Source organism: Eurosta solidaginis, chromosome 3, assembly GCF_040869045.1.
Source record: "Eurosta solidaginis isolate ZX-2024a chromosome 3, ASM4086904v1, whole genome shotgun sequence".
Taxonomy (NCBI): domain Eukaryota; kingdom Metazoa; phylum Arthropoda; class Insecta; order Diptera; family Tephritidae; genus Eurosta; species Eurosta solidaginis.
Genome location: NC_090321.1, coordinates 287,173,696 through 287,196,699, shown reverse-complemented (window position 1 = coordinate 287,196,699; position 23,004 = coordinate 287,173,696). Strand labels below are relative to the sequence as shown.

General features: G+C 35.8%; 1 protein-coding gene across 4 annotated transcripts in view; it reads right to left on the bottom strand.

The window, feature by feature from the left end:
* Dg (Dystroglycan) overlaps positions 1-23,004 on the bottom strand; it is a 115,617-nt gene that overhangs the window by 7,137 nt on the left and 85,476 nt on the right. For 3 of the 4 annotated variants that reach the window (XM_067776997.1, XM_067776996.1, XM_067776995.1), the window contains 7 exons: positions 10,997-11,200; positions 10,522-10,647; positions 9,963-10,105; positions 9,802-9,894; positions 7,178-7,244; positions 4,295-5,341; positions 203-253 (listed from right to left, as the gene is read on the bottom strand). In XM_067776997.1, the coding sequence (XP_067633098.1) occupies positions 203-253; positions 4,295-5,341; positions 7,178-7,244; positions 9,802-9,894; positions 9,963-10,105; positions 10,522-10,647; positions 10,997-11,200 (1,731 nt within the window). The remainder of the gene's footprint in view (positions 1-202; positions 254-4,294; positions 5,342-7,177; positions 7,245-9,801; positions 9,895-9,962; positions 10,106-10,521; positions 10,648-10,996; positions 11,201-23,004) is intronic. The other variant, XM_067776998.1, reaches the window with a different exon arrangement.

Sequence of the window (23,004 nt, the reverse complement as noted above, 5' to 3'; positions counted from 1 at the left end):
ATTATTTAACTTAAAAACCAAGTTTGGGGTTTTTTTTGTGATTTCAATCATAAGGTCGATTGCAATCGATGATTGTCAAATTTACAATTAAATTAAAAGCCAAATTTGATTGTATTCAGATCAATAGAACGGTCATTGTTTAAAGCAAATGATTGAAAATGTTTACAGCTCCCTTAATTTAGAGGGCAAACAATTCACTCACTGTGCGACTGATTTCTGGTCCAGACAGTACTGTGCTCGTTTCATTGTCATCCTGATTTCGATTTTGATGTTTTTTTTATTTCCGGGATTGATTGTAGCCAACAGTGATGATTAGTTGAAGTTGTAAATATATAAATAAGCAAAAAAAAAAATTCATGGAATTCATTAAAGCAGTCATTTTGAAATATTTGCAAAAAAAAATAAAAATAAAAATATAATTTGACATTGTATAACAGTCAACTATTACAATTTAATGACATAAGTTGCATGTCAAATATGTATGTACTCGTATGTATGTATGTATGATGCCATGCCAATTGTGCATAGAGCTTATAACGTATATATGTGTAGGTATGCATATTTAAAATTTTTAATGTAAAAACGTTAGTATATAATAATCCTGTAAAAATACCATAAAACCGTTAGTCATTCATCTACTTCTTGAAGAGTATATCTTACAACGAATAACTGAAAGGCGATTAACAACTTTACGAGGTGCGAATGTAGCGGTACAGTGCCTTGACAAATAAAATACATAATAAATTTTAACAATAATCGGAGGAATATTGGATGTTGACGATGGGCATTGCTAACTAACAACATATCTTGTATCTATATACATATGTATGTATTTATGTATGTATGTGTGTGCATCATAAGTAACTGCATGCGTGAGCATATTTATGACGATGAATGGTTTTTTTTTGAATGTTCGGGTTGAGAGCAGGCACGCAGAGGATTAAGAGGTGCTAATTAAAAAATAATAACTTTATTTTGTTTTGTTTTTTCTTTCTTTTGCTTTCGCGCATGCATTCACCAATTAGAATATTTATTTGCATTTCCATTATTAAATTTGCACGATGGCGCAAAGTTTATGACTTTCTTTACGGTATTCCGTTGACTTTGTAAATATTTTACTATACATTTTGATTTAGGGCTTTCATTTCACCTTTTTAACAAATTTGTCTGTTGGTGTGATTGTTGTTGCAAATGTTGTGTCAGAGGTTGTCGCGGACGTCATCGTTGCACCATGAATGCTGGCATCGTTTTCAATTTTCATGCGATATTCAGTTGTTGTATTCGTTATGGTTGTTGGTTGCTTTGTTGTTTCAAATATAGACAAATTATTTGGTGGGGTGCCCCAAACACTTTTAATGCCATCTTCCGAATCATCCCAAATTAACGGAGTCAAAGTAGAGAAAGCAAAATTGGCCAAAGTTTTCGTTGTTTGTTGTTCTTCCTGCACACCGAAACGCGCATGCAGAATCCATATAAATCGAGTTTTTAATAGAAAATAACCAATGACCAATAACCAATACTTAAAGATACTACTACTGGCATAATAAGCAAATTAATTGATACAGATTTTTAAATCATTTGCATAAACTATTTATATAACAGGAGGACAGAATGTATTTTTTTATTTTCTTTTTAAGAACTAATTTTTCTAGTTTCGAAGGCACTTTAAATTCTAAAAACTAGTTTAAGGTGGGTTTCGACGAAGGCTGAGGTAGCACTCAGCCAATACAGGGCCAACTTCTTTGACTAATGAATACACGATATTTTTGTTGCTGTTATTTAACTCAGCTGCACACCGACCGTAACGAAGAATTGTAACTTTTGTGGATAATGGAGAGATGAGCGGTAGACGACTAAGTCGCTGGTACAAGCAAAGAGGAAAAGCGGGGGGATAACGGAGAAGACGGATGGTTGTTGCCAAATGCAACCGATGACAAATGCTCACGCAAAACCGGTGAGCAGTTGGCCAATGTCCAGATCGGTGGAGTTAGGTGGTGGTGAACATTCTGATAGAGGATGATGATTGATCAAAAATCCACTGTTAGATGGGGGCAGAGCCCAGAATATTGCAATCAAAATTGATTGATTACAGCAAATATTCCAATCACGTTTGATTTTTATCGTGTGTGAATGTATTTTTTATGATTGTAAAAGCACAATCAACAATCACTTCTGATTATTTGATTTCAATCACGTTTTGTTTACAATCGTTGATTATACAATCATTTATTGTAACCAAATTGCAATCTACAATCATTTGCATGTATGTATGTGATTACACTCGTGTTTCTGCTACAATCATTTCTTTCAAGCATGCTTCGGATCTATAATCATTAATTGTACGAACATTTGTATTGCAATCAGTCTCAAAAAAGAATCATTTTGGGGCTTTTGCAACATTTTTTTTAATGAATATGGTACCAGAATGGCGGTTAGTACTAACTAGCTTTGTACTTTATAAACCAAGACTTCAGCCGCGCATATTTGTTTAGCGTGAAAAAACATGTATTGGAATGCGCCGAATGTGTCCTGACTCAATGTCAAGCCAGCTGAAAATTATAACAAGTCTTCAAAAAGCAATCAAATTTGATTACAATCAAATAATCTGGGCAATAGCTGATTGGAAATCGAAATGATTGTTAATTTTTACAGCTCTTGTGGTGGAGGCAGCGACTCTAAAACCACTCCTTTTGTGGGATTTTTTAATAAAAAAAAATTAGCTAAAGATTAAACGGATTTTCGAGAGCTTCTAAAAATGTAGGATTTTTTAAAATGTCTCCTTCTTCGCGGCTCAATTGAACATTTGCTCAAAAATGATTTTTGACCTCTTGTTCGAATCGTTGTTTATATATGTATGTAAGTAAAAATGCTATAATAAAATAAATTTGTCTCTTTTTTGTTGAAATATTATGAGAACTTTTTTTCAAGGCTACCCAAATTGAATCGAAAAATTTATTCTATTAATAAAAACACCTTTCAAATCGTGTTGGAAATCGAATAATAAATATGGCCAGACGAACGTGTTTCCCATCTATTTGGATGACGGAATTTAGGCACTGGCTGCTGCCGCTAAAATAAGACGATTTCAATGCATTAGCTTCGAATAATATCTAATTCGAAGTGCTGAGAAAAAGAGGCGTTGCAACACGTTTAGCTGAGCACAATACATCAAAGTAGTTAAGCATTTAGTGCCTCTGTTGAAGTCAGATTTCTTTTATCTTCATAAGTCTAAAGAACAGGTCTTTGGGATGTATGGGGAAACGTGGGGCAACTTTTCGGTCCAATGAGAAAAAAATCGGAGTTTTCGGCTTTTTTGGGATTTTTGTTCTCGATTCGATTACTTCACTGGGTGGGTGGCGACAAGTCGAGTTTTTGTCAACATATGTACTTCAGGGAGGCAAATCAGTACTTGAAGAGCCGATAGGCAGTGTAGGTGGAACATATACTATGTAAAGAAAGTAAAATTTATACCGTGGCCTTGACGCGTGGGTACGCTGGCGCCAGTGTTGGGAGATGTAGAAGGCATGAAAAATAAGGGGCATTTACTCCCACTTCCCCTGGTACACAGAAAAAATAAAAAATATAAACGAAGTCACCAACAGGCATGAAAGAAACGCGAGCGGAAGGTTTAAGATTTGTGTAGCATGAGGGGATACGAGATTTCGACCCGACTTTTCGACCCTCTTGTTAAGTGCAAGTGTTATGTATACATAAGTGGTGACGTCCTCCCTTTTCTATTATTGACTTCGGTAATTTACAAAAAATGTTTCAGAGATATTTAAGTAATTGCTTTTTGCATTTTTAACTAAATAAACATTTTTTTATTGCGGCGACGACAATCAAAAAATAACACAATCTTCCTCGCCTCTAAACCTTGCCCCTATTTTGCTTATATTATTTAATTGACAAGATGATGTTTCAAAACTTTTTTGAAATGTATATAGATAAATATTGGATCTTATAAACTACGCACGATAACTGTATATTAATATGTAGGTATTTTATACAATACAGCGATACAGAATAAAACAATGAAAATGGGCATCATGAGTAAATCACTAATGTTTATACGGCAGTAAAAAATTTGTGACTATATTTAAATGAGATACTTTGTAAAATTGGCAGTCACGACCCAGAAAACCATTAGCAATTGAGTCATGAATATGTGATAGGTATTCATCTATGTATACACAATTTAGAATTTTTAGCAGACAGTTTTGTATTTAAATTTTGTAGGGGAATTACAAAAACGGGAGTTAAATGAAGCCACATGAAAAAGTTATTGATTATTTACCTTAGTTAAAAGTTGTGTGGTTATAGTCGGTGTTGTTGTCGTTAATGAAGCTATGGTTGTTGTTGGAATGGATGTGGGTACATGTGGCGAAGTAGATGATAACACAGCCGAAACGGTAGACGATGATTGATATAATGATGATGAAAACGATGCAGAGGATGAAAAAAATGGCATTGATTCGGTTACTGGCGTTGCGGTCGCATTAACAATTTGCAAAAAAGGTGTAAGTGTGGTCGAAGCGGTATTGAAAGGTATGTGTAAAGTGGATGGCAAGGTCGTCTCATCTCTTGAGATGCCAATAAGAATCGGATTTATGGTAGCCGTGCTGGACACAACTGGATATGGGTTAATAGTTACTTCAGTACCAGATGACGCTCTTGACTCCATTAGTTCATTAACAGCCGAACCCTCTGAGAGGTCAAGTGTCGCTTTATTTAGTTTTTTATCATCAGCGCGTGCCCTAACGTATTCTCTTTGAGTGAAACTTGACTTATCGACGACAGTTGTGGCGGGCGCTCCGTACGATTCATTTTCATTATCATTATAATGTTTATTATTCAATGAAGTTTGTGTTGTTGTGTCAGTTTGTATTGCTTCATAGCCAACACTTGAGGTTATGAGTTCATTCTCTTTCATATTTAAATTCATATCCAACTTATTTGTTTGGTCTGTATTAAGTTCTTCAAGTGCATTTGGCACATCCAATTCCTTTTCAATTTCCACAGCAACTGGAATATCTTCTTCTCCATCGTCTTCCTCTATAACAGGAAGTTCCTTAATGTTTTTGGTATTTTCAATAGTTTTAGTTATAACAGATTCTAGCTGTGAGACACTCTCAACGATTTCTTCATCGATGATGCCTTGCTTATTCGCAAGCGCAAAACTCGATTTATCTTTCGAAGATGACTGCTTGGTATTTGATGATGATGCAGCTGCGACAGCAGGATCCTCTGCTTCGAAATCGGTACTGATTGCCGTATCAGCGATTTGATTTCCTGTTGCCGCTGCTGACGACAGTTCTTCTAGCTTATTATCCGCGATATTCATCTACCGATGTTAATGTGGTGCAAGGAGCATGATTTGTGTGTGCGTTTATATATGTATATGTATGTGTGTGGATAAGTGATGTGTATGATGCATTTTTGTGAGGTTTAAGTGAGCGTATGAAAATACGGTGAAAGTTAGTTAATATAAATAGTATAAAAAATAATGACGTATAATGTATGTAAGTTTACAATTATAAATATTTGTATGATTTGTTTAATTCATTTACGTTCGAAATCACAGAAAACGTTTAGATGTAAGCACAGAAAAAGATAGAGAGAAGAAAAAGAGACCAGAGGAAAAACATCATTTGATTATCAATGATTTTTAACAAATATTAAATTAATTAGATACCGATTTCCGTGTTTATACGTACAGACATATATATATATATATATATATGAGCTATTCCCTGCTGTTTCAATAAAAAACCCCAAAAATGTATTTTAGTTAGTAGCAGATATACGTCTTATATGTACCAAGTTATGGTAAAACTCAATACATCGATACCCCCACTCTCACTTCCGTTCTGACTCTCACTCGAAACTCCCTCACATATACATATAATCAAATGTAGAACCAAGTGTTGGATAGCTGCTACAAATTAACACGAAGATTTAATAGTAGGGGCGTGGTACCGCCTACTTCTCAAAATTCTATACAGATTCATCCATTGGCTGTATATCCAAATATCATTAACTTGAGCCAAATTGGCTATTGACTCGGATTTAAGGAAAAATTAAAATATATTGCCCGGGACCTATAAGGGGCCAAAAGTCAGGGCTTCGAACAGAATGAAAGCTGTAGACTACACACCTTCACAAAAAAGTCGCGCGGATCTGGTAATACAGCATTTTGAGGTGCTGAATCCGAATTCGCTATCAGAACTAGCAAAAGCGGCAGATACATCAAAAAACGCTTAATCGCTAATGATGGTGAAATCGGTTGTTGTTGTTGCTGTTGTATTAACGATAAAGACACTCCCCGAAGGCTTTGGGGAGTGTTATCGATGTTGATGGTTCTTTGCCAGATACAGATCCGGTACGTTCCGGTAACAGCACTATTAAGGTACTAGCCCGACCATCTCGGGAACTATTAATATGACTCCATTAAACCTTCTAGGCCATCCTGCTCTCCCCACCCCCTAGTTCAATGAGGAACTTGGGGTCGCCAGAGCCTCGTCTGCTAAGTATGTGTATAATACATTCATATTTGTAACAGGATTCCCCTCACGTAGGTGAGGTTGACAATTGGGTTGCGAAAGCTTTGTATTGCGCTTATCAACCCCTTGAAATCGGTCATACCGCTAAACGCATTAAAAATCTAGGTAATAATATTTCGCATTACCACATGAACCTACATTTTTTGTGAGGCCGTGTTATTTATCGCTTTAAATTTTTTCGATTTGTTTTAACAAATACCCATCAGACGGCTGTAGGGTTTACTTAAGCTGCACTTGGCAAATTTGCTTACATAATTTTGTTATATTACATTTCTCATAAATTTGCGCGATAGCTACTTTTGGACCCGGTCTACAAAATATCCAAAAAGTATCAAAGTAGAATTTGATTAATCGAAATAGTGTGAAACTGCTCATATATATAATATGTCTTAATATTTATGAATGTAACTACATATGTATGTATGTAAATCTAATTTAGCGATTTTATTCGTAAATGAACAATTAAATTATGAATTACAAGTGCTTTATTGAAATAAGTGAAATCCCCAACAATTACCACAATAAGTACACCATTTCGCGAGAAACATTTAACTCGAATTTCGCTTTTTTTATTTTAGAGTTCTTTTATTTTGAAGTATAAGAAAGATGTCACTCACCTGGCCAGCTCCGTGATGATGACGATGTGCATGCACTGTGGTTACTGGCACTTCTGTTACGTTATCCCTTTAAAAAAGAAAATGAAATTAATTCAGTTAATAATATATTAAATGATAACGAAACTAAAAAACACAAAGCCAAAAATCGAAATAACAAATTTTTCAAGCATATCAAAATCTTCAGTAGTTGTCGTTGTTGGAACATTTATAAACCCGGCTGTTCAAAAATGTTTATATGGAAATGCAAGTCCAATACATAAACAAAATTTTATGTACACTAAAACTTTTTTAAATTGAAAAAAAAAATATTTATTTTAAATGTTTAAAGAATTTTGAATTCAAGTTTTTCTCAGTGCTACAATATTTTTGAAACATTTTTTGTTCTCAATTTGTTAGTGTAAATTTGAATATCATACCGAAGTGCCTTGGCTTCATATGGAAGTGCTTTTTGTCTTTGCACTTTCACAAGAAATTCAGGCACTTTCATATGAATCGAATTTATATATGTACATATGTGAGGGCGTATGGGAGTACTACGAAAATTTTTTTATATTCAAAGTGTGAATCTGTGCCTATTCTTCAGGGCAAAACAAAAACAAAAACGCTTACGTATATAGTAGGGATATGGTCGAAAGGAAAGAAAAGTTATATAAAAAATTTAAATGCTCATTTTGCATACTTTTTTCAAAAAATTAATAAGAAACAATGTATTCAAATAAAATTACCCAAGTCGAACATGTTTTAAAATTGTCCTCAAGTTGTTAAACAAAAAAGCAAGTTACCCGAAAAAGTGCCGATTTTTTCAAAAATTCTATATCCCGAGTGGCTAAAATAATAGGTGAAATCAGTAATGAATAATCCTTTAGTAGTTTCCAGGAGTTTAATCCTTTCAATCTTTTGAAATGATTCTCGCCTCATACTTAAGTTGATGATATATGTAAGTATGAGAAGGGTTTAATAAATCACTTGGCCTTATATTCAAATATCTGTTGATTATTTGCGAAACTTTAAAAAATGTTAATTTTGCTTTTCACACTTCATCATTCAACACCCAAGCCTCCCGGTTTGACATTTTCTAAAGTTCCCTATCCCAACTAGTCCTTTGCGGTGAATCACATTGGTTATAGCCTATCAACCAAGTTTAAATATCACCTAACTAGTCTGAAAACTGAACCTTTAATTCTTGTATCAAAAGCCCCGAAAACAACAGTTTGGACTGAGCATATAACCTTAACATCTTTCAACTTAAAATCAGTCGACTTTCATTTTAAAATATCGTTTTAACGGCTGCAAATTTTGGTCTACATTTTAAAAATTGTATCCAGAGTCCTTGTCAAATTGAAATTATGTAGATGCGCTGCCGATTATACTACTTTTACCCATGAGTTACGCAATGATATCCACTTGGACTGCTTATGATTCTGAGGGCGGCATCCTTGGCTGAATAGTTACTCCCTAATACTATTTTCACACAGACGGCTTATTGAATAATAAAGGCAATTTTCTACATTAAGACGCTTATTGAGCTCAATCTACCCTACAAAAATCGAATCTATTATTATTTCATTAGTAGCTAATCGAATGCCTAATGAAGTCAAAAGCACAATGCAACTCTGTTGGCAGCGTTCCGCTCCTTAGCTTTTGGTGTGTTCAGTGCTTAAAAATGTCATTTGTCAAAGTAAATGTCATTATCTGCATGGCGGAACGATACAAGGTGGCCGCATCGAACAGCTGATTATAACCTTTTTTATTTGATTTGATACATCAACTACCGGCGCAGTACGATTTTGACATTTGTCCATCGAATTTACAAGTACATGGAATTTTTTTTGTTTGTAGGTATGTCACGATGCTCACACCTTGTATCGTTCCGCCATGACTGTAGGTCTCATCCTTCATACTAATCGAGCAGTTACTTCTGTGTGAAAGCAAAAAATTTACGATTTCATTAGCAGGTGAAATGAGATCATTAAGTTTCTGTGTGAAAACAGTATAACGTCTCAATGTGTTTCTCTGGTAGTGTTTGGCAGCATACCGCGACAAAAAAAATCCGACATCGGCGAAGGTATGAGTTCGAAGTCGTAGTCCTACAGCCTCTGTGCTGGCATGTGGTGTGAGGGCCAGGAGGCGTGGAGGCGCCCTTTGGCGCTAATCGTTAAAACTGTGCCACGAGAGTCATGAGCATTAAAAACCATTAATAGCAACCGTAAGTCGCCTTTGTGCGTGACCAGCAAGGAGCCACAAATTATGTAGGAGTTAGTCTAGAAAATATCCTTCGGTAAAACTACGCTTTGCACGAGACATAGAGCCAAAAGTGTGACCATTTAAAGCTGTCTTTCAATTTTTCTTGCAAATTGGCAGTCCTAAATATTTTATACCGACTTCGAATGGTATCTGCAAGGCAATGAAATACTTCTCATGACAGGAATACAGTCGAAGGACTTGCAAAAGCAAAGCCAAGTAGACGCAACATTTAGAAAAATATATATTTTAATGTCAGATTGACAGTCAAGTAACGAAAATATGGGCTTCCACGCTTAGGCAAGATCAGGAAACAACGGATTAATTCCAATTATTTGTACTTTTGGCTTTTCTGTTGGCACAGTGTAGTTGTTAATACTTACACTTCTTCATCATCTTCATCATATTCATAATCATAATCATCATCAACCTCATCTGCACCAGAACCGTCCGTTTGACGGCGACTCCGTTGCGCTCTGTTGTATCAAAAAAAAAAATGGGAAAGCTTTATAAAAATTCCGAAAACTCAATAATTTTTATTTACCTTGTTTTGTAATGCTTGTGCCATATGACCCACCAACAAAACTTTTCGTCAGTTATGTTATCAATAGAACCATCCTTCATTTGTGCACCGATTTGTTTGTTTATTGGTTCGCTCATTGTAAAATATTTAGAGCCACAGCCAAGCTAAATTAAATATTTACAATAAATGAAATGAAAAATTCATAATTAATTAGGAAGGAAAGAATATATGTACTTATGCATATACACCCGCGAGTAAAAAATTAGCAGCAAAAATTATTTGTAAAAGTTACTATATTTTTTATTTTTGCTAATGTAAAAAAGACTATTGAATTTTATATCTGAAAATCTATATCAACCAATTTCGGTACAATTTTTAAGATTTATAGAGTTTTTGTAATACAATCGTACACTATCGTTTTTTTAATATATTTTTTTTCTTCTAGAAATGAAAATAAAAAAATGGAAATGAAGTAATAAAATTTTCAAATCATTTTTGTTGCTATTTTTTGGCTCACAGGTGTATGTACAGGCTTATTATTTCTTGTTTTCTAATTTGCTGTTCAACTTCATCAACTTACAACAAAGCTAACGCGTCCCACAGGACTATTATAATTACTATGACACTTATTATGACCTCTGCGCTTTGATTCCTTCTGCATTTCGCTGAGTTCACGTTTTGTTACAGATTCCATAACGATAAATTCCTGCCAGAGGAATAATAGAATATTACAGTATATTGTATATTTTGTATTGTAATTGTATGCTTCAGCCTGTATTTGAAGGCCAATCGCGAATAACGTTGTAAGTAGCAATCTATAATTTTTAGGAAATTTAGAAAAAAAATTAAAACATCGCGGTTCTTTTTCTTCAACTTTTCACAAACTATGATTCATAGTGCTAAATATAATTCTGATAGATTTGATATTTCAGCAACGAAAAATACCAATATTTATGGTAACTTACAAGGAGTCACGCTTTTTAGTAATTGACGTTTACGACGTTATTAGCGGTTACCGTTTGTTTTTAACGTAAACAATTCATATTTGTTCATACCTTCGGTATAGCAAAGAACTTTGATAGTTTCTCAAGTACTTTGTCCTTTTTATTGTCACTTAAATCAGTCCAATCGTGATTTTTAAGCACTAGTGACAGCACGATTTCACTGCTGGCTGAACGACAGCTCGATACTTCCACCGAATATGAATCATGGCCGTAGCGAGTGTGGGCAGGCTCGTCGCGAGGTTCAAGTAGGGGTACCTAATTGGGAATTGAATAAAAAATAGTTATTAATTAAAACAAAAATCCATTAAATCAGGACATAACATTATCAGCCCAATTCTAAATAAAAATTCCTTGCGAGTTCTTTCCCTTCTCCCAATCCTCTTATTCTGAACAATGTTCGAAAAAGGGAAAATCGGTTAAAGGAGAAAAGTAGGTAATATGAATGTGACAGGGAGATTTCACTGCCATTTTAAAGGAATTTTTGTCACTTGTAAAATTGAAGGGAGCACAGCAAAGTAATTTAAATAAATTCTTTCTTTAACGAAAAAACACTAAGTTGTACAATTTGACTTAAAGTCATTAATATTATACAATAATCTTCTTTATTTTAAGGCGAAAGGTATATAAATTAGCAACAAATAGAGCTCTTAAGAAATGTAATGCAAAACCATGCAGAAATTGTCCAAAGATTTTCTATAGGAGATAAAGAAAGCTATATAATAGATTTTGGCATATGGCCAAAGAAGAGTTGAACTTGACATGTCCGCCAGAAAAACGCTATGCTGAATGGAAGAAGGCAACTCCAGCGGATCTGTGTTATCGCACAGCCTTCTTCTTATACCTCTCTGCAGATGTTGCTGTGGCACCATTTCATCTAATACCATATAAAATGCATAAAATTCTGTGCATTGTTTATATTTTATTGATCAAAAAAATGTAATTTTGAAAAACAGCTGACTTCGAAAATTTGAAATTCATATTTCCCAATTATTGTTCTCTCTAGGAAAAAAGAATTGGAAAAATTTTTCAACGGGAATATAACAAATACGCGAGAATAAAATTGCGAGGGAATATTTAGGTATATGTGTCCTTTATGACGTCCAAAATCCACAACCAATCCTTATGAAATTTTCACAGCGGGTTCGTGTGGCCAATAGACAAAATATATGCGTTTATATTGGCGTAGGACCGAAGTTAGGTTTTCTAACCGAAACCGAACCGAAAGTTCGGTATTTATCTACTATTTGGCGTTTTACATAAACCGAAGCCGATGACTTATTTTAAGTAAAATAACCCGATTTAAAAAAAGGATTTTTAAGCTCGAATAAAATACTCGATTTCTTATCTTGTTCTATACATCAAAAGGCGTGAAATCTCGCAAACTAATTAAATCTTTCATACTGAATATCTCTGGAAGTAATTATATTAATTAATTATCAAATCATAAATTTATGTTACCAGCGGATAGAGCAAACTTTATCTGTCGGAACTTTGGCTTTCATGTATGCAAAAATTTTCCCCACGCCTCTCTCTCCCCTTTTCTACTTCCTCTCTATCTCTTTCTCAACCCTCTGCCATATCTTCTCCTGCTTCTTTAGTATTAAGTGAGAATCATTTTTAAAGATGAAATAACATTAAAATTCCGCCAAATATCAATTTGGGAACTACCGAAAATTTCATTTAGTATATCAAACAGCAGCAAGGAGCGGTTGAGTGTTGTTATTAAAAAGGATTAACGCAAAATACCAGGGTTTTTAGGTTTCACACATTTTACCTGAAAGGCCTATGTTTCAAACGATCACGCGTTTAGGCCCAGATATTATTGTCTGAAATCTGAAGACCGGAGAAGACACCCTACAATCCGTAGTCTCCGGTCGAAAACCGAAGGGCTGACAGCTCTAGTTCAAGGTAGTATATAAGGATATTTTGGTTCATTAAATAAAAAATTAATATTTCAAGTTAATTAAAAAGTACCCACATATTCCGTGTTCTGATGATCCGAATGATTGCCCTAGAAGCTGAATAGTAGACCTAATGTTAATAAAGGCCATTTGACCTATTGATAAATGATTCAAGGTTCGACTCGAGCTCAAGGCCAGGGCCCGTATTACGTGTTACGATCCGTGATCGAAACTCATTTTTTAAATCACAATAGCTCTGAAATGGTGGATCGGATTAATAGCATATTTGAAATAGCGACAAATAGTACTCGTTAGATCCATAACGTATTATAATTTTTAGAAATAGTTTGACAGCTGCATGGTTATAGCTTGTTGTTGTTGTTGTTGTTGTAGCAATGCTCGCCCCACCTAATAGCCGCGACCGATCACAAATTGTCATCAATATCCTCTAACGGGAGTCCAAGGAAACTTGCCGTTTCAACAGGGGTGGACCATAAGGAAAGGGGCGTTAGAGGCGTTGGTTCCACATTACAATTAAAGAGATGGTTGGTGTCATGTGGGGACACATTGCAAGCAGGGCATACATTTTGTATGTCGGGGTTGATTCTGGATAGGTAAGAGTTTAACCTGTTACAGTATCCAGAACGAAGTTGAGCAAGAGTGACACGCGTTTCCCTGGGGAGTATGCGTTCCTCTTCTGCGAGTTCTGGATATTTTTCTTCAAGTACTGGATTTACCGGGCAATTCCCGACATAAAGGTCCGACGCCTGTCTATGGAGTTCACCAAGGACCTGCTTGTGTTTTTCCGTTTCATACGGCTGGGTTCTCAGGTGCCGTATTTCCTCAAAATGCTTACGGAGATGACTCCTTAGGCCCCTAGGCGGTGCTGGTTGGTCAATCAGATGTCTGTTGGGATGCCCAGGTTTCTGGGTATTCAACAGAAACTGTTTGGTCAGCATCTCATTTCTCTCCCTGATGGGGAGTATTCTCGCCTCATTATGTAGATGGTGTTCTGGGGACATAAGAAGACAGCCCGTGGCGATTCTGAGAGCAGTATTTTGGCAGGCCTGTAGTTTCTTCCAGTGGGTGGTTTTTAGGCTTGGCGACCATATGGGTGACGCATAGCACGTAATCGGCTGGCTAATTGCTTTGTATGTGGTCAAGAGCGTTTCTTTATCTTTTCCCCAGGTACTGCCAGCAAGGGATTTGAGGATTTTATTACGGCTCTGAATTCTTGGAACAATTGCGGTTGCGTGCGCACCAAAATGTAGATCCTGATCAAACGTCACACCCAAGATTTTGGGGTGTAGGACAGTCGGTAGCGTAGTGCCATCGACGTGGATGTTCAATATGGTCGACATTTGGGGCGTCCATGTTGTAAATAAGGTCGCGGAAGATTTAGTCGGTGACAATGCCAGGTTTCGCGAGGCGAAAAAACTGGAGAGATCAGGGAGATAGCCGTTTATTTTATTGCATAGCTCATCGATCTTTGGGCCTGGGCCTGTGGCCATTATTGTGCAGTCATCGGCGTAGGAAACGATTGTGACTCCTTCCGGTGGTGAAGGTAGCTTAGATATGTAGAAATTAAACAAAAGCGGGGATAGGACACCACCCTGTGGCACCCCTTGTTTAATTCTCCTTTGTTTTGATGTTTCGTTTCTGAATTGCACCGATGCCCGCCGACCACCCAGATAATTTGCGGTCCACCTTTTAAGACATGGGGGAAGGGTGGACCCTTCCAGGTCTTGCAGTAACGAGCCATGGTTGACCGTATCATAAGCTTTTGTAGGTCTAACGCTACGAGTACTGTTCTATGGTGGGGATATTGATTCAAACCGCAATTTATCTGGGTGCTAATGACATTTAGCGCGGAGGTAGTGCTATGGAGTTTTCTGAAGCCATGCTGATGAGGGGCTAGCTGCAAATGTGCTTGGAAATAAGGGAGCAAAATGGCTTCAAGCGTCTTTGCCACTGGCGATAGGAGAGATATCGGACGATATGACTCACCTACGTTAGCTGGTTTCCCAGGCTTTAGTAGCGGGACCACCTTGGCCATTTTCCATTTCTCGGGTATGACAAAGGTGGAAAGAGACAGGTTGAAGACATGCGCTAAATATTTGAAACCCTCTTTCCCTAGGTTTTTAAGCATCGGCATGGCTATGCCGTCTGGGCCCACTGCTTTGGATGGTTTAGCGCGGCCAATGGCGTCCTCAACCTCTCTAGCGGTGATGGTAATTAGTGACGCGCTGAGTTTGTGTTTATGTGCGTGTCTATTGGCTCTCCGTCTATCTTTGTCGACCGTAGGATGCATTATATATTGTCGGCAGAAAGCGCTCGCGCATTTTTTCGCATCCGACAGCACCTTATCGCCAAAGGCGATGGAAACTTTGTCTTTGTGCTTAGTCGGATTCGATAGGGACTTTACGGTGGACCAAAGTTTACCTACACCGGTAGAGAGGTTACAACCTCTTAGGTGCTCTTCCCATTTCGCCCGCTTGTGTTCGTCCACAAGCAATCTGATGTGTTGGTTTATATCCCTTATTTGGGGGTCGCCTGGATCAAGCTGTCTTATAAGGTCGCGTTCCCTCGCTAAGCTCGCGGCCTCCGCCGGGAAGTGGGGCCGGATTTCGGGAATTCTCCCGGCGGGAATGAAATGTGCCGAGGCGGATTCAATGACCTTACGGAAGGCACGCTCCCCTTGGCGGGCATCAGTCGGGATAGGGAGGGCAGCAAAGCTGCTGTCTGTTGCAGATTTATATTCTTCCCACTTTCCTTTTTTGAAGTTTATGAAAGTGCGTTTTTCGGTGACGATGAAGTCGGCGGTACGCTCGAGCGAAATAAGTATGGGCAGGTGGTCGGATGCCAATGTTACCATCGGCTGCCAGTTGACGCAGTTTTCATTCAAAATGGTTTTCAGTCACTGATCGTAACACGTAATACGGTCCCAGAACAATAATTTTTTCTAATTATAATTATTGTTATTTTTTAATTTTTCTAAAATTGAAAAATTGTATTTTGTTTTTGGAATAGCGAGTAGAAAATTGTTCAGACAACCTGCCATAGCTGCGCAGATAGATCCAATTCGAAGGGAGCTAAGCCTTCATCATCAGTACGCTTTAGGCACGCTGCACTAACATTTAGGTATACAGCGGTGGTTTGTTCGACTGGCAAATTTGCTACTTCTATTCCTTCTTACCAACTATATTTAATCAGCGTTGCGCCATCTGTTGCAAATCACTGATAATTTTCTACTTACTATTCCAAAAACAAAATACAATTTTTCGATTTTAGAAAAATTTAAAAATAACAATAATTATCATTAGAAAAAATTATTGCTGTGGCCTTGAGCTCGAATCGAACCTTGAATAATTGAAATCTTCTACAAAATTGTTTCTGGATTCCAATTTGTTCGAGAACATTTTTGAGATTTCTTTACACAATTTATTAAAGTTTCCTATAAAATAAACGAAAAAAAGTTTAAATAAAATAAATGATAAAATTTGCTAAGAACTTTCACTGCTATTTTCGTTTTCTCAACTGTATGGATGTGTTATGTGTTTTAGCATTTTCTGTAAACTGTGCGTTAGCTAAAACAAGTCACGTCCATTGAAGTTGAAGTCAAAGAACTTTAGAAACATAATTAGCAGAGGTTATAATATCGCATAAAAGGAAGCCCCGCTTGGATCTATGAATGAATTAATTATTAAATCTCCAATGAAACAAACTCTGCTGAGCTCATCGCGATAATCTATTTAAATAGCGGACATGGATGTAATTAATTTTTGTATGTAAATAAAAATAAATAAATAAAATGGAATTTCATGGTTATTTGTTCACACACACAAACGTTTAAGTGCACCATTAGACGAATGCGGCATGAAGATCAAATGTCAATGGCTATGGATTTGTTTATTGGTACCTGAAGATACCGAGGTTCATTTTTATATTCGTGTATGTATATATATGTACATTAGTATACCTATACACCTGCTGGGAAGGGCTCCTTTTCCACACCGAGTGAGATTTCTTGGTTTAAATGTTTTACAATGGATATAAAGTACGTTGAAAAATCTAAGGGTGTACTCAGGGACGGATCAAGAGCAAGGCCGCAGCTCGGGGAGCCCACATTTAAGGGGCCCCATAGGACGACTTAAAACTAAATTTATCCGATGAAGCGCACATTGATCAACTGTCTGTAACTATCAGATACATAGAAAGCCTCACTTTCATACCAAATTGTGGGCACACGGGGGAAAACATGGAAGATGATTTACTTATGTTTTTACAAAATTATAGCACCGATATGCAAAACTGACGTGGTTCAATTCAGAAGCCAGCACTTGCCGCCATGCAGTATTTTTTTTTTATTTTCTAGTAGAGCTTTTTGTGTTTGAGTTCAACAATGAGATCAGAGATATTAATAAGCAACTTATCATCACTCAAAGTATCTTACAGTCCTAAGCGTTTGAGTTAATCGCTGGACATGTCGTGCTGATGCTACAAAAGCCGTGAAAGTTGGATTTGTACCCGCGTTACCTTTTCGCATGATATTCTTCAAAGATTTGAATCAACTATCAAATCTCTTCAAAGACCTGCGATCCCCCTACTAACTGCTGTTAACACTCCCACTTATCTGCTTTCATTTGTAAATGTAAAAAAAAAGATATGCGTTCGATACATACGAAGAGGCTGCTGAAAAGTTGTCAGAGACCAGCGACTATGAGTCTCTACGAGTTCGATCAGCAAATTTTCTCTTGCAACCCCTTGTGTTGGAGATTTGTAAGACACTTTGGGAAGCGACACAAAAGGGGAAAAGGAATCAACTGAGTTTTTTTTTTTTGTACCACATCATCAAAAAATATAATCAATCTTCGGCCTACATTTGTCAACTCAGAGATTTTTTTGCGTTTATATCTGTAAATGATGGCAACAAATTGCACAAGTGAAAGATCGTTCTCCAACTTCGCACATATTTGGGGGAAGAGCGACTCATGAATTTAGTCCTTCTGAGCTCAGAAAGAGATATTCTGCGTGAGCTAGATTTCAGGAATCGTAGCCGATATGACGTTTAAAATAAAAGTCAAACTTAATAGTTAATAACAATTTTATAAAAGTATAAAAAAATAAAAGTTAAAAGTTGACTTTTATACTACCGTTATACAATTGAAGTTCATATAGGCTTTAATTGCGTTTTTATTTTGTGAGATAAAGTATTACTATGAGATAAAGTATTACTTATCGATTCGGAGATATCTTCTTCTAAAAACATGGAAAAGCAGTTTTGAGTTTTGAATAAAAAGTCAAATTTTAACAATTATTTTTGACTTTTTAATAAAAGTCCTTGTAACTTTTATTTCTGACTTCTATAATAAAAGTCAACTTTTATTTTTATTTTCAACTTTTATAGTAGAAGTCAATTTTAAAAGTTATCTTTTGACTTTTATAATAAAAGCCAAAAAAATAAAGGTAATTTCAGATAACAATTTTTGTTGTTATATCGGCATACTGATTTGTAAGATCGCGGGTTCGAATCGCGCTCAAGCCTAACAATAATTATTTTATCATTATTATTGTTATGATAAATTTTTTCTTAATTGAAAAAGTTTTAAATTAGTATAGAAGGGAAGCGCTGTGAATATCAGTTGGCTAGAAACAGGATAGAAGTAGAAATAATGAAGACAAACAAAACAACCACTGTGATAGCTGGATGGTTATAGCAGCGGCGCCTAAACGTTGCCGATGAAGGAATTTAGAAGTTCCCGAAATGGATATATACAACGAGCTTTGGCAGTTGTCTAAATTTTTTCTTTCTTCTGTTCTAATTTAAAATTTTTTCAATTAAGAAAAACTTTATCATAACAATAATAATGATAAAATAATTATTGTTAGGCCTTGAGCTCGATTCGAACCCGCGATCGTAATTTCAGATACATGTATATTCTTTGGCTCGCGGGAATTACTTTCCTGTATTCAAATATCAAATAGAGAAATTGCTTCTATCTGACTTTTTGATTTAAAAATTTGAAAAATAATTATTAAAAAGGTTCTCTGCTAGATTTTGAAGATAATATTGCAACTGAAAGTACAACTTAGAAAACCGTCAATGGCCTTGCTATAATTTTCTTAGAAGGCCTATAGTATTGAGAGAGAAGTCAAGCCTTGACAAAATCGGTATCTTCTGGCCGCGAAAGACCTAGAGTTAAGGCTTCATACACTGAATAAATTGTATCAGAATTCATTTTAACAGAATGATTTTATTTACTGAGTTAATTTCAGCGTTATTTTGACTATGGATTGTTAACTTCCCCCACTGTAAAAAGGTTTAAGAATATAAACGAAGGACTACGCACAAAGTTCTTATGTGAGCGTATACAAACATACAAAAATATCTAAATACATATGTTTGCACGTTCATCGCAGAGATCTGCTTTGAGTACTAATAAAATTAGTGCGCTTAGTCATGAGCCAAAAAATTTTGTCTAAATGTGTACTTAGTCAAGTACAGAAAAATACTATGAGTAACTAGCACATAAAATAGAAAATACATACGAGTGCCCCGCAACACATATGGCCCATACATATATGACATTGTTGAGTATAAACTTAAATCATAGTCGCTTTAACTCAGTAGTATGTTGGTTTCGTGTGTAATACACTGTATACTTCGTTTACTATCGGTTTTTCTTTAGCGCTGTATTCAGGGGCCGAATCGTAACATACGATCCGTGATCGAATCCCGTTTTTCAAATCACAATAGCTCCGAAATGGTGCATCGGATTAAAGCTGAAGACATTGGTGCTTTATCGGTAACCGTATTGGTAACCTTATAACAGCTGATTCGACCAACCTTATGGGAATATATGCAATCGATTATTGGTGCCCCTAAGGTCGTAACCGTATCGTAGCCAACCAATTGGTTTTTGGTTACCGTCGTACCGATAAACAGCTGATTACGTTAGGGATACGACTACAGCGATACGACATACGGCACCAATGACTCCCGCTTAATGAAATATGTAAACTAGGGACAACGCGTACTCACTAGATCCATAAAATATTATTATTTTTTTAAATAGTTGGATAGCCTAATTTTTATCGCCTGCTTGAATATAGTTTTCGATCCGTGATCGTATATCACGATTCCATAGCAGTTTAGTTTCGTGTACATCGTTGTGTTGCTAGCGTCAGAAGACTGATATGACTATATTCATTTTATTGCACTATTAGTCTTACTAATTCCAATTAGTGTTTTTGTATAACACAGTTGACTTTCTTGCTCAATAAGACATTTGATTACTGAACTGCTTCGTGGCTTATGAGCGGTTATTCATTTTACGAAGCATGACTATGTAAATATGTTTTGGTGGATATAAGTGCTTGATGTTCTTTGTTTGTGTACGCAATAATACTAATTTTTTGGTTAGTCCACTAATAACCTTAAAAGATGAATAAATGCAGCTCACTGGTACATATGTAGATGTTGCTTATAGGAATGCACAGATTGAGTTTTTTTTTTTTTTTGGTATGCAGTAAGTTCTTGGCTTGCATATTTGATCACGAAGCCAAATATAAACAAAACTTAAGATTGGAAGTAAGTAAACACACAATTGTCTCCGTCTTTTAACTGAGTGACCAAGACGGTCTGTTTTGTACCCCATTTTATAATTACAACAAAAGGAACCACGCACTACATATCCCATCATTCATCCAACATTGCACACTTTCATTAAACTTGCCATTTTCATCTCCATTATATTGTTGCCTACGAGAAATAGATATCTTATTGAATATATTCTGAAAGATAAAATTCTTGCATTGGCAAAGTTGTTTCGAGTCACATTCAAATGTTCCCTGTATAAAACTGATTTTTTGAAATGTGAAAGTTGGGATGTCCACATTTTTGTCTATGAGACTCAATGACGGTAGACCGACTGAACGAATTTGCATGGACATAGACAGCCAGAATACTCATAATAATTTTGTAGACAAAGCTAATGATGAAAGATACAGATTTTTTTGTTCAAACATACATATGTTCAAAAAAATATTTGCTTCAATAATTTTCTCAGAAGCAGAGTCTTATTTTTTTTTTTTTTTTTTCAATTTAATTGTGATTTTAGTGGTTTATGTACCTGTCTGACGCATAAATAATATCATGTTGAGCGGAAATATACCAGTTCCTTTGAAAATGACGTAAGTCCACTTTTAGAATAACAATTTTTTAGTGGAAACCTTAGTATGCTAAGCTACTCCAATTATTAAACAAAATGTTAAGAAATTTTTATAAAAAAGTGAACTAATGCTATTTTCAAAACAACTGACTTATTAAAAGTTGTCAGTTGCTGTTAAAAGAAAACTACACAAACAGGTAAGGTACATAAACAAGAGGTGGTATAAAGGCATGTAAATATATATGTATGTATGGATATGTGTATGTAACACTATAATAACAATACCTTAGAGTCACGGAAGGAATCTCGCATGATAAGATTACGCACAATTGAAAAGATAAAAATTGAAGTCGGTCCGAATGAGCCCATAAAATTTGAACAAAGAATAAACCAAAAAAATTCATAGAAAAATTAGGAAATGACTACTCCGGTACAACGAATTTCGTAAGTGTTTTGTTGTAGTAAAGACATACCAGATAAACAATAATTTGAAACATTACAAATGGAAACAAATGCATAGCCAATTTTAGTTTTCCCGAGTTAAGTCTTTCACTTAATTTAAAATTTAAAATGTTTATGTTTGTGCTAAATAAGCCAAATACACAAAGTCCCACCTGCAGAACGGCAAGTTTTATTTTCAGACTAATTCTAAATATTCTCGCGGAATTTTGTTCTCGCGGATTTTTTTATTCCCGCGGAAAAATTCTTCCATTTCTTTTCTCCTAGGGAGAACAATAATTGGGGAATAGGAATTTCGAATTTTCGAAGTCAGCTGTTTTGTCAATTTCGTTGCGCATTTCTTATTTTGTTTAAAAAATTGAAAAGTTTAATTATTGTTGCGAATTTGTTTGAAATTAAGAAATAAGGTTGCACATTATTGCATTTCATGTGGTATTCACTGAAGTGAGTAATGCATTGGTGCCACAGCAACATCAACAGAGGAGCATAAGAAGAAGACCGGCGGGATAACACAAATCCGCCGGAGTTGCCTGCATTCATTCTGCAAAGCAAATTCATATGCCAAAATCTATTTAAGCCTTCTTAAAAAATCCTTGCGCAATTTCTGGATGGCTGCATCAAATATACGAAGAGCTCTTCCGTTGCTTATGATATACTTTTCGACTTAAAATAAAGAATACTGTGGTTGTTGTTGTTGTTGTATTAATATTGTGGTAGAATGTAAATACATATTTTAGCATAAATTTGTACAAAAAAGTGTTCTTTCTTAAAAGAACCAATTTCCTTTAACTATTCCTTTAACTATTTTGATGCATTCCCTTTAATTTAACAAGTGAAAAAACTCCTATGAAATGGCAGAGAAATCTCCCTCTCCCTCACATTCATAATACCTACTTTTCTCCCTTAACCGGTTTCCGCTTTTTCGAACATTGTTCAGAATAGGAGGAAAGGGAGAAGTGAAAAAACTCACAAGGAATTTTTATTTAGAATACGAGGAATGGGAGAAGGGAAAAAACTCGCACGAAATTTTCGTTTAGAATTGGGCTGTTTAACTCCGAGTTAACGTGAGATGAGGGATTAAACTCTACAATTATGACAAATTTTTAAAGGTAACTCAGCATTAAAAAGACAACTTGCCGTTCTCCAAGTGGGCTTAAGCGGTATAAATTTTAATGCGGTCGCCGTGGCGTGGTGATGGCGTGCTCGCCTGCCATACCGAACGCCCTGAGTTCAAAGTCAGGGTAATGCAACGACAAAGGTTTTTCCAAAAAAAGGTTGACCCTCTGCAAGATTTCACGAATACTCTCGAGTGTATTTCTGCCATAAAAAGCTTCTCAGCGTAAAAAGTATTTAATTGCAGATGCCGTTAGGAGTCGTTGTTGCAAATAATTTAACAACAAACCTTCCGGACGAATAACAAAAAATATTGTTGGCCGGAATTTCCGAATAAGTAGTCACTCCCAAAAAAAGTTTAAGATAAATGAGGAGTTCCATACCAAAACTAGAATACTAGTACCTTTTGTTGCTT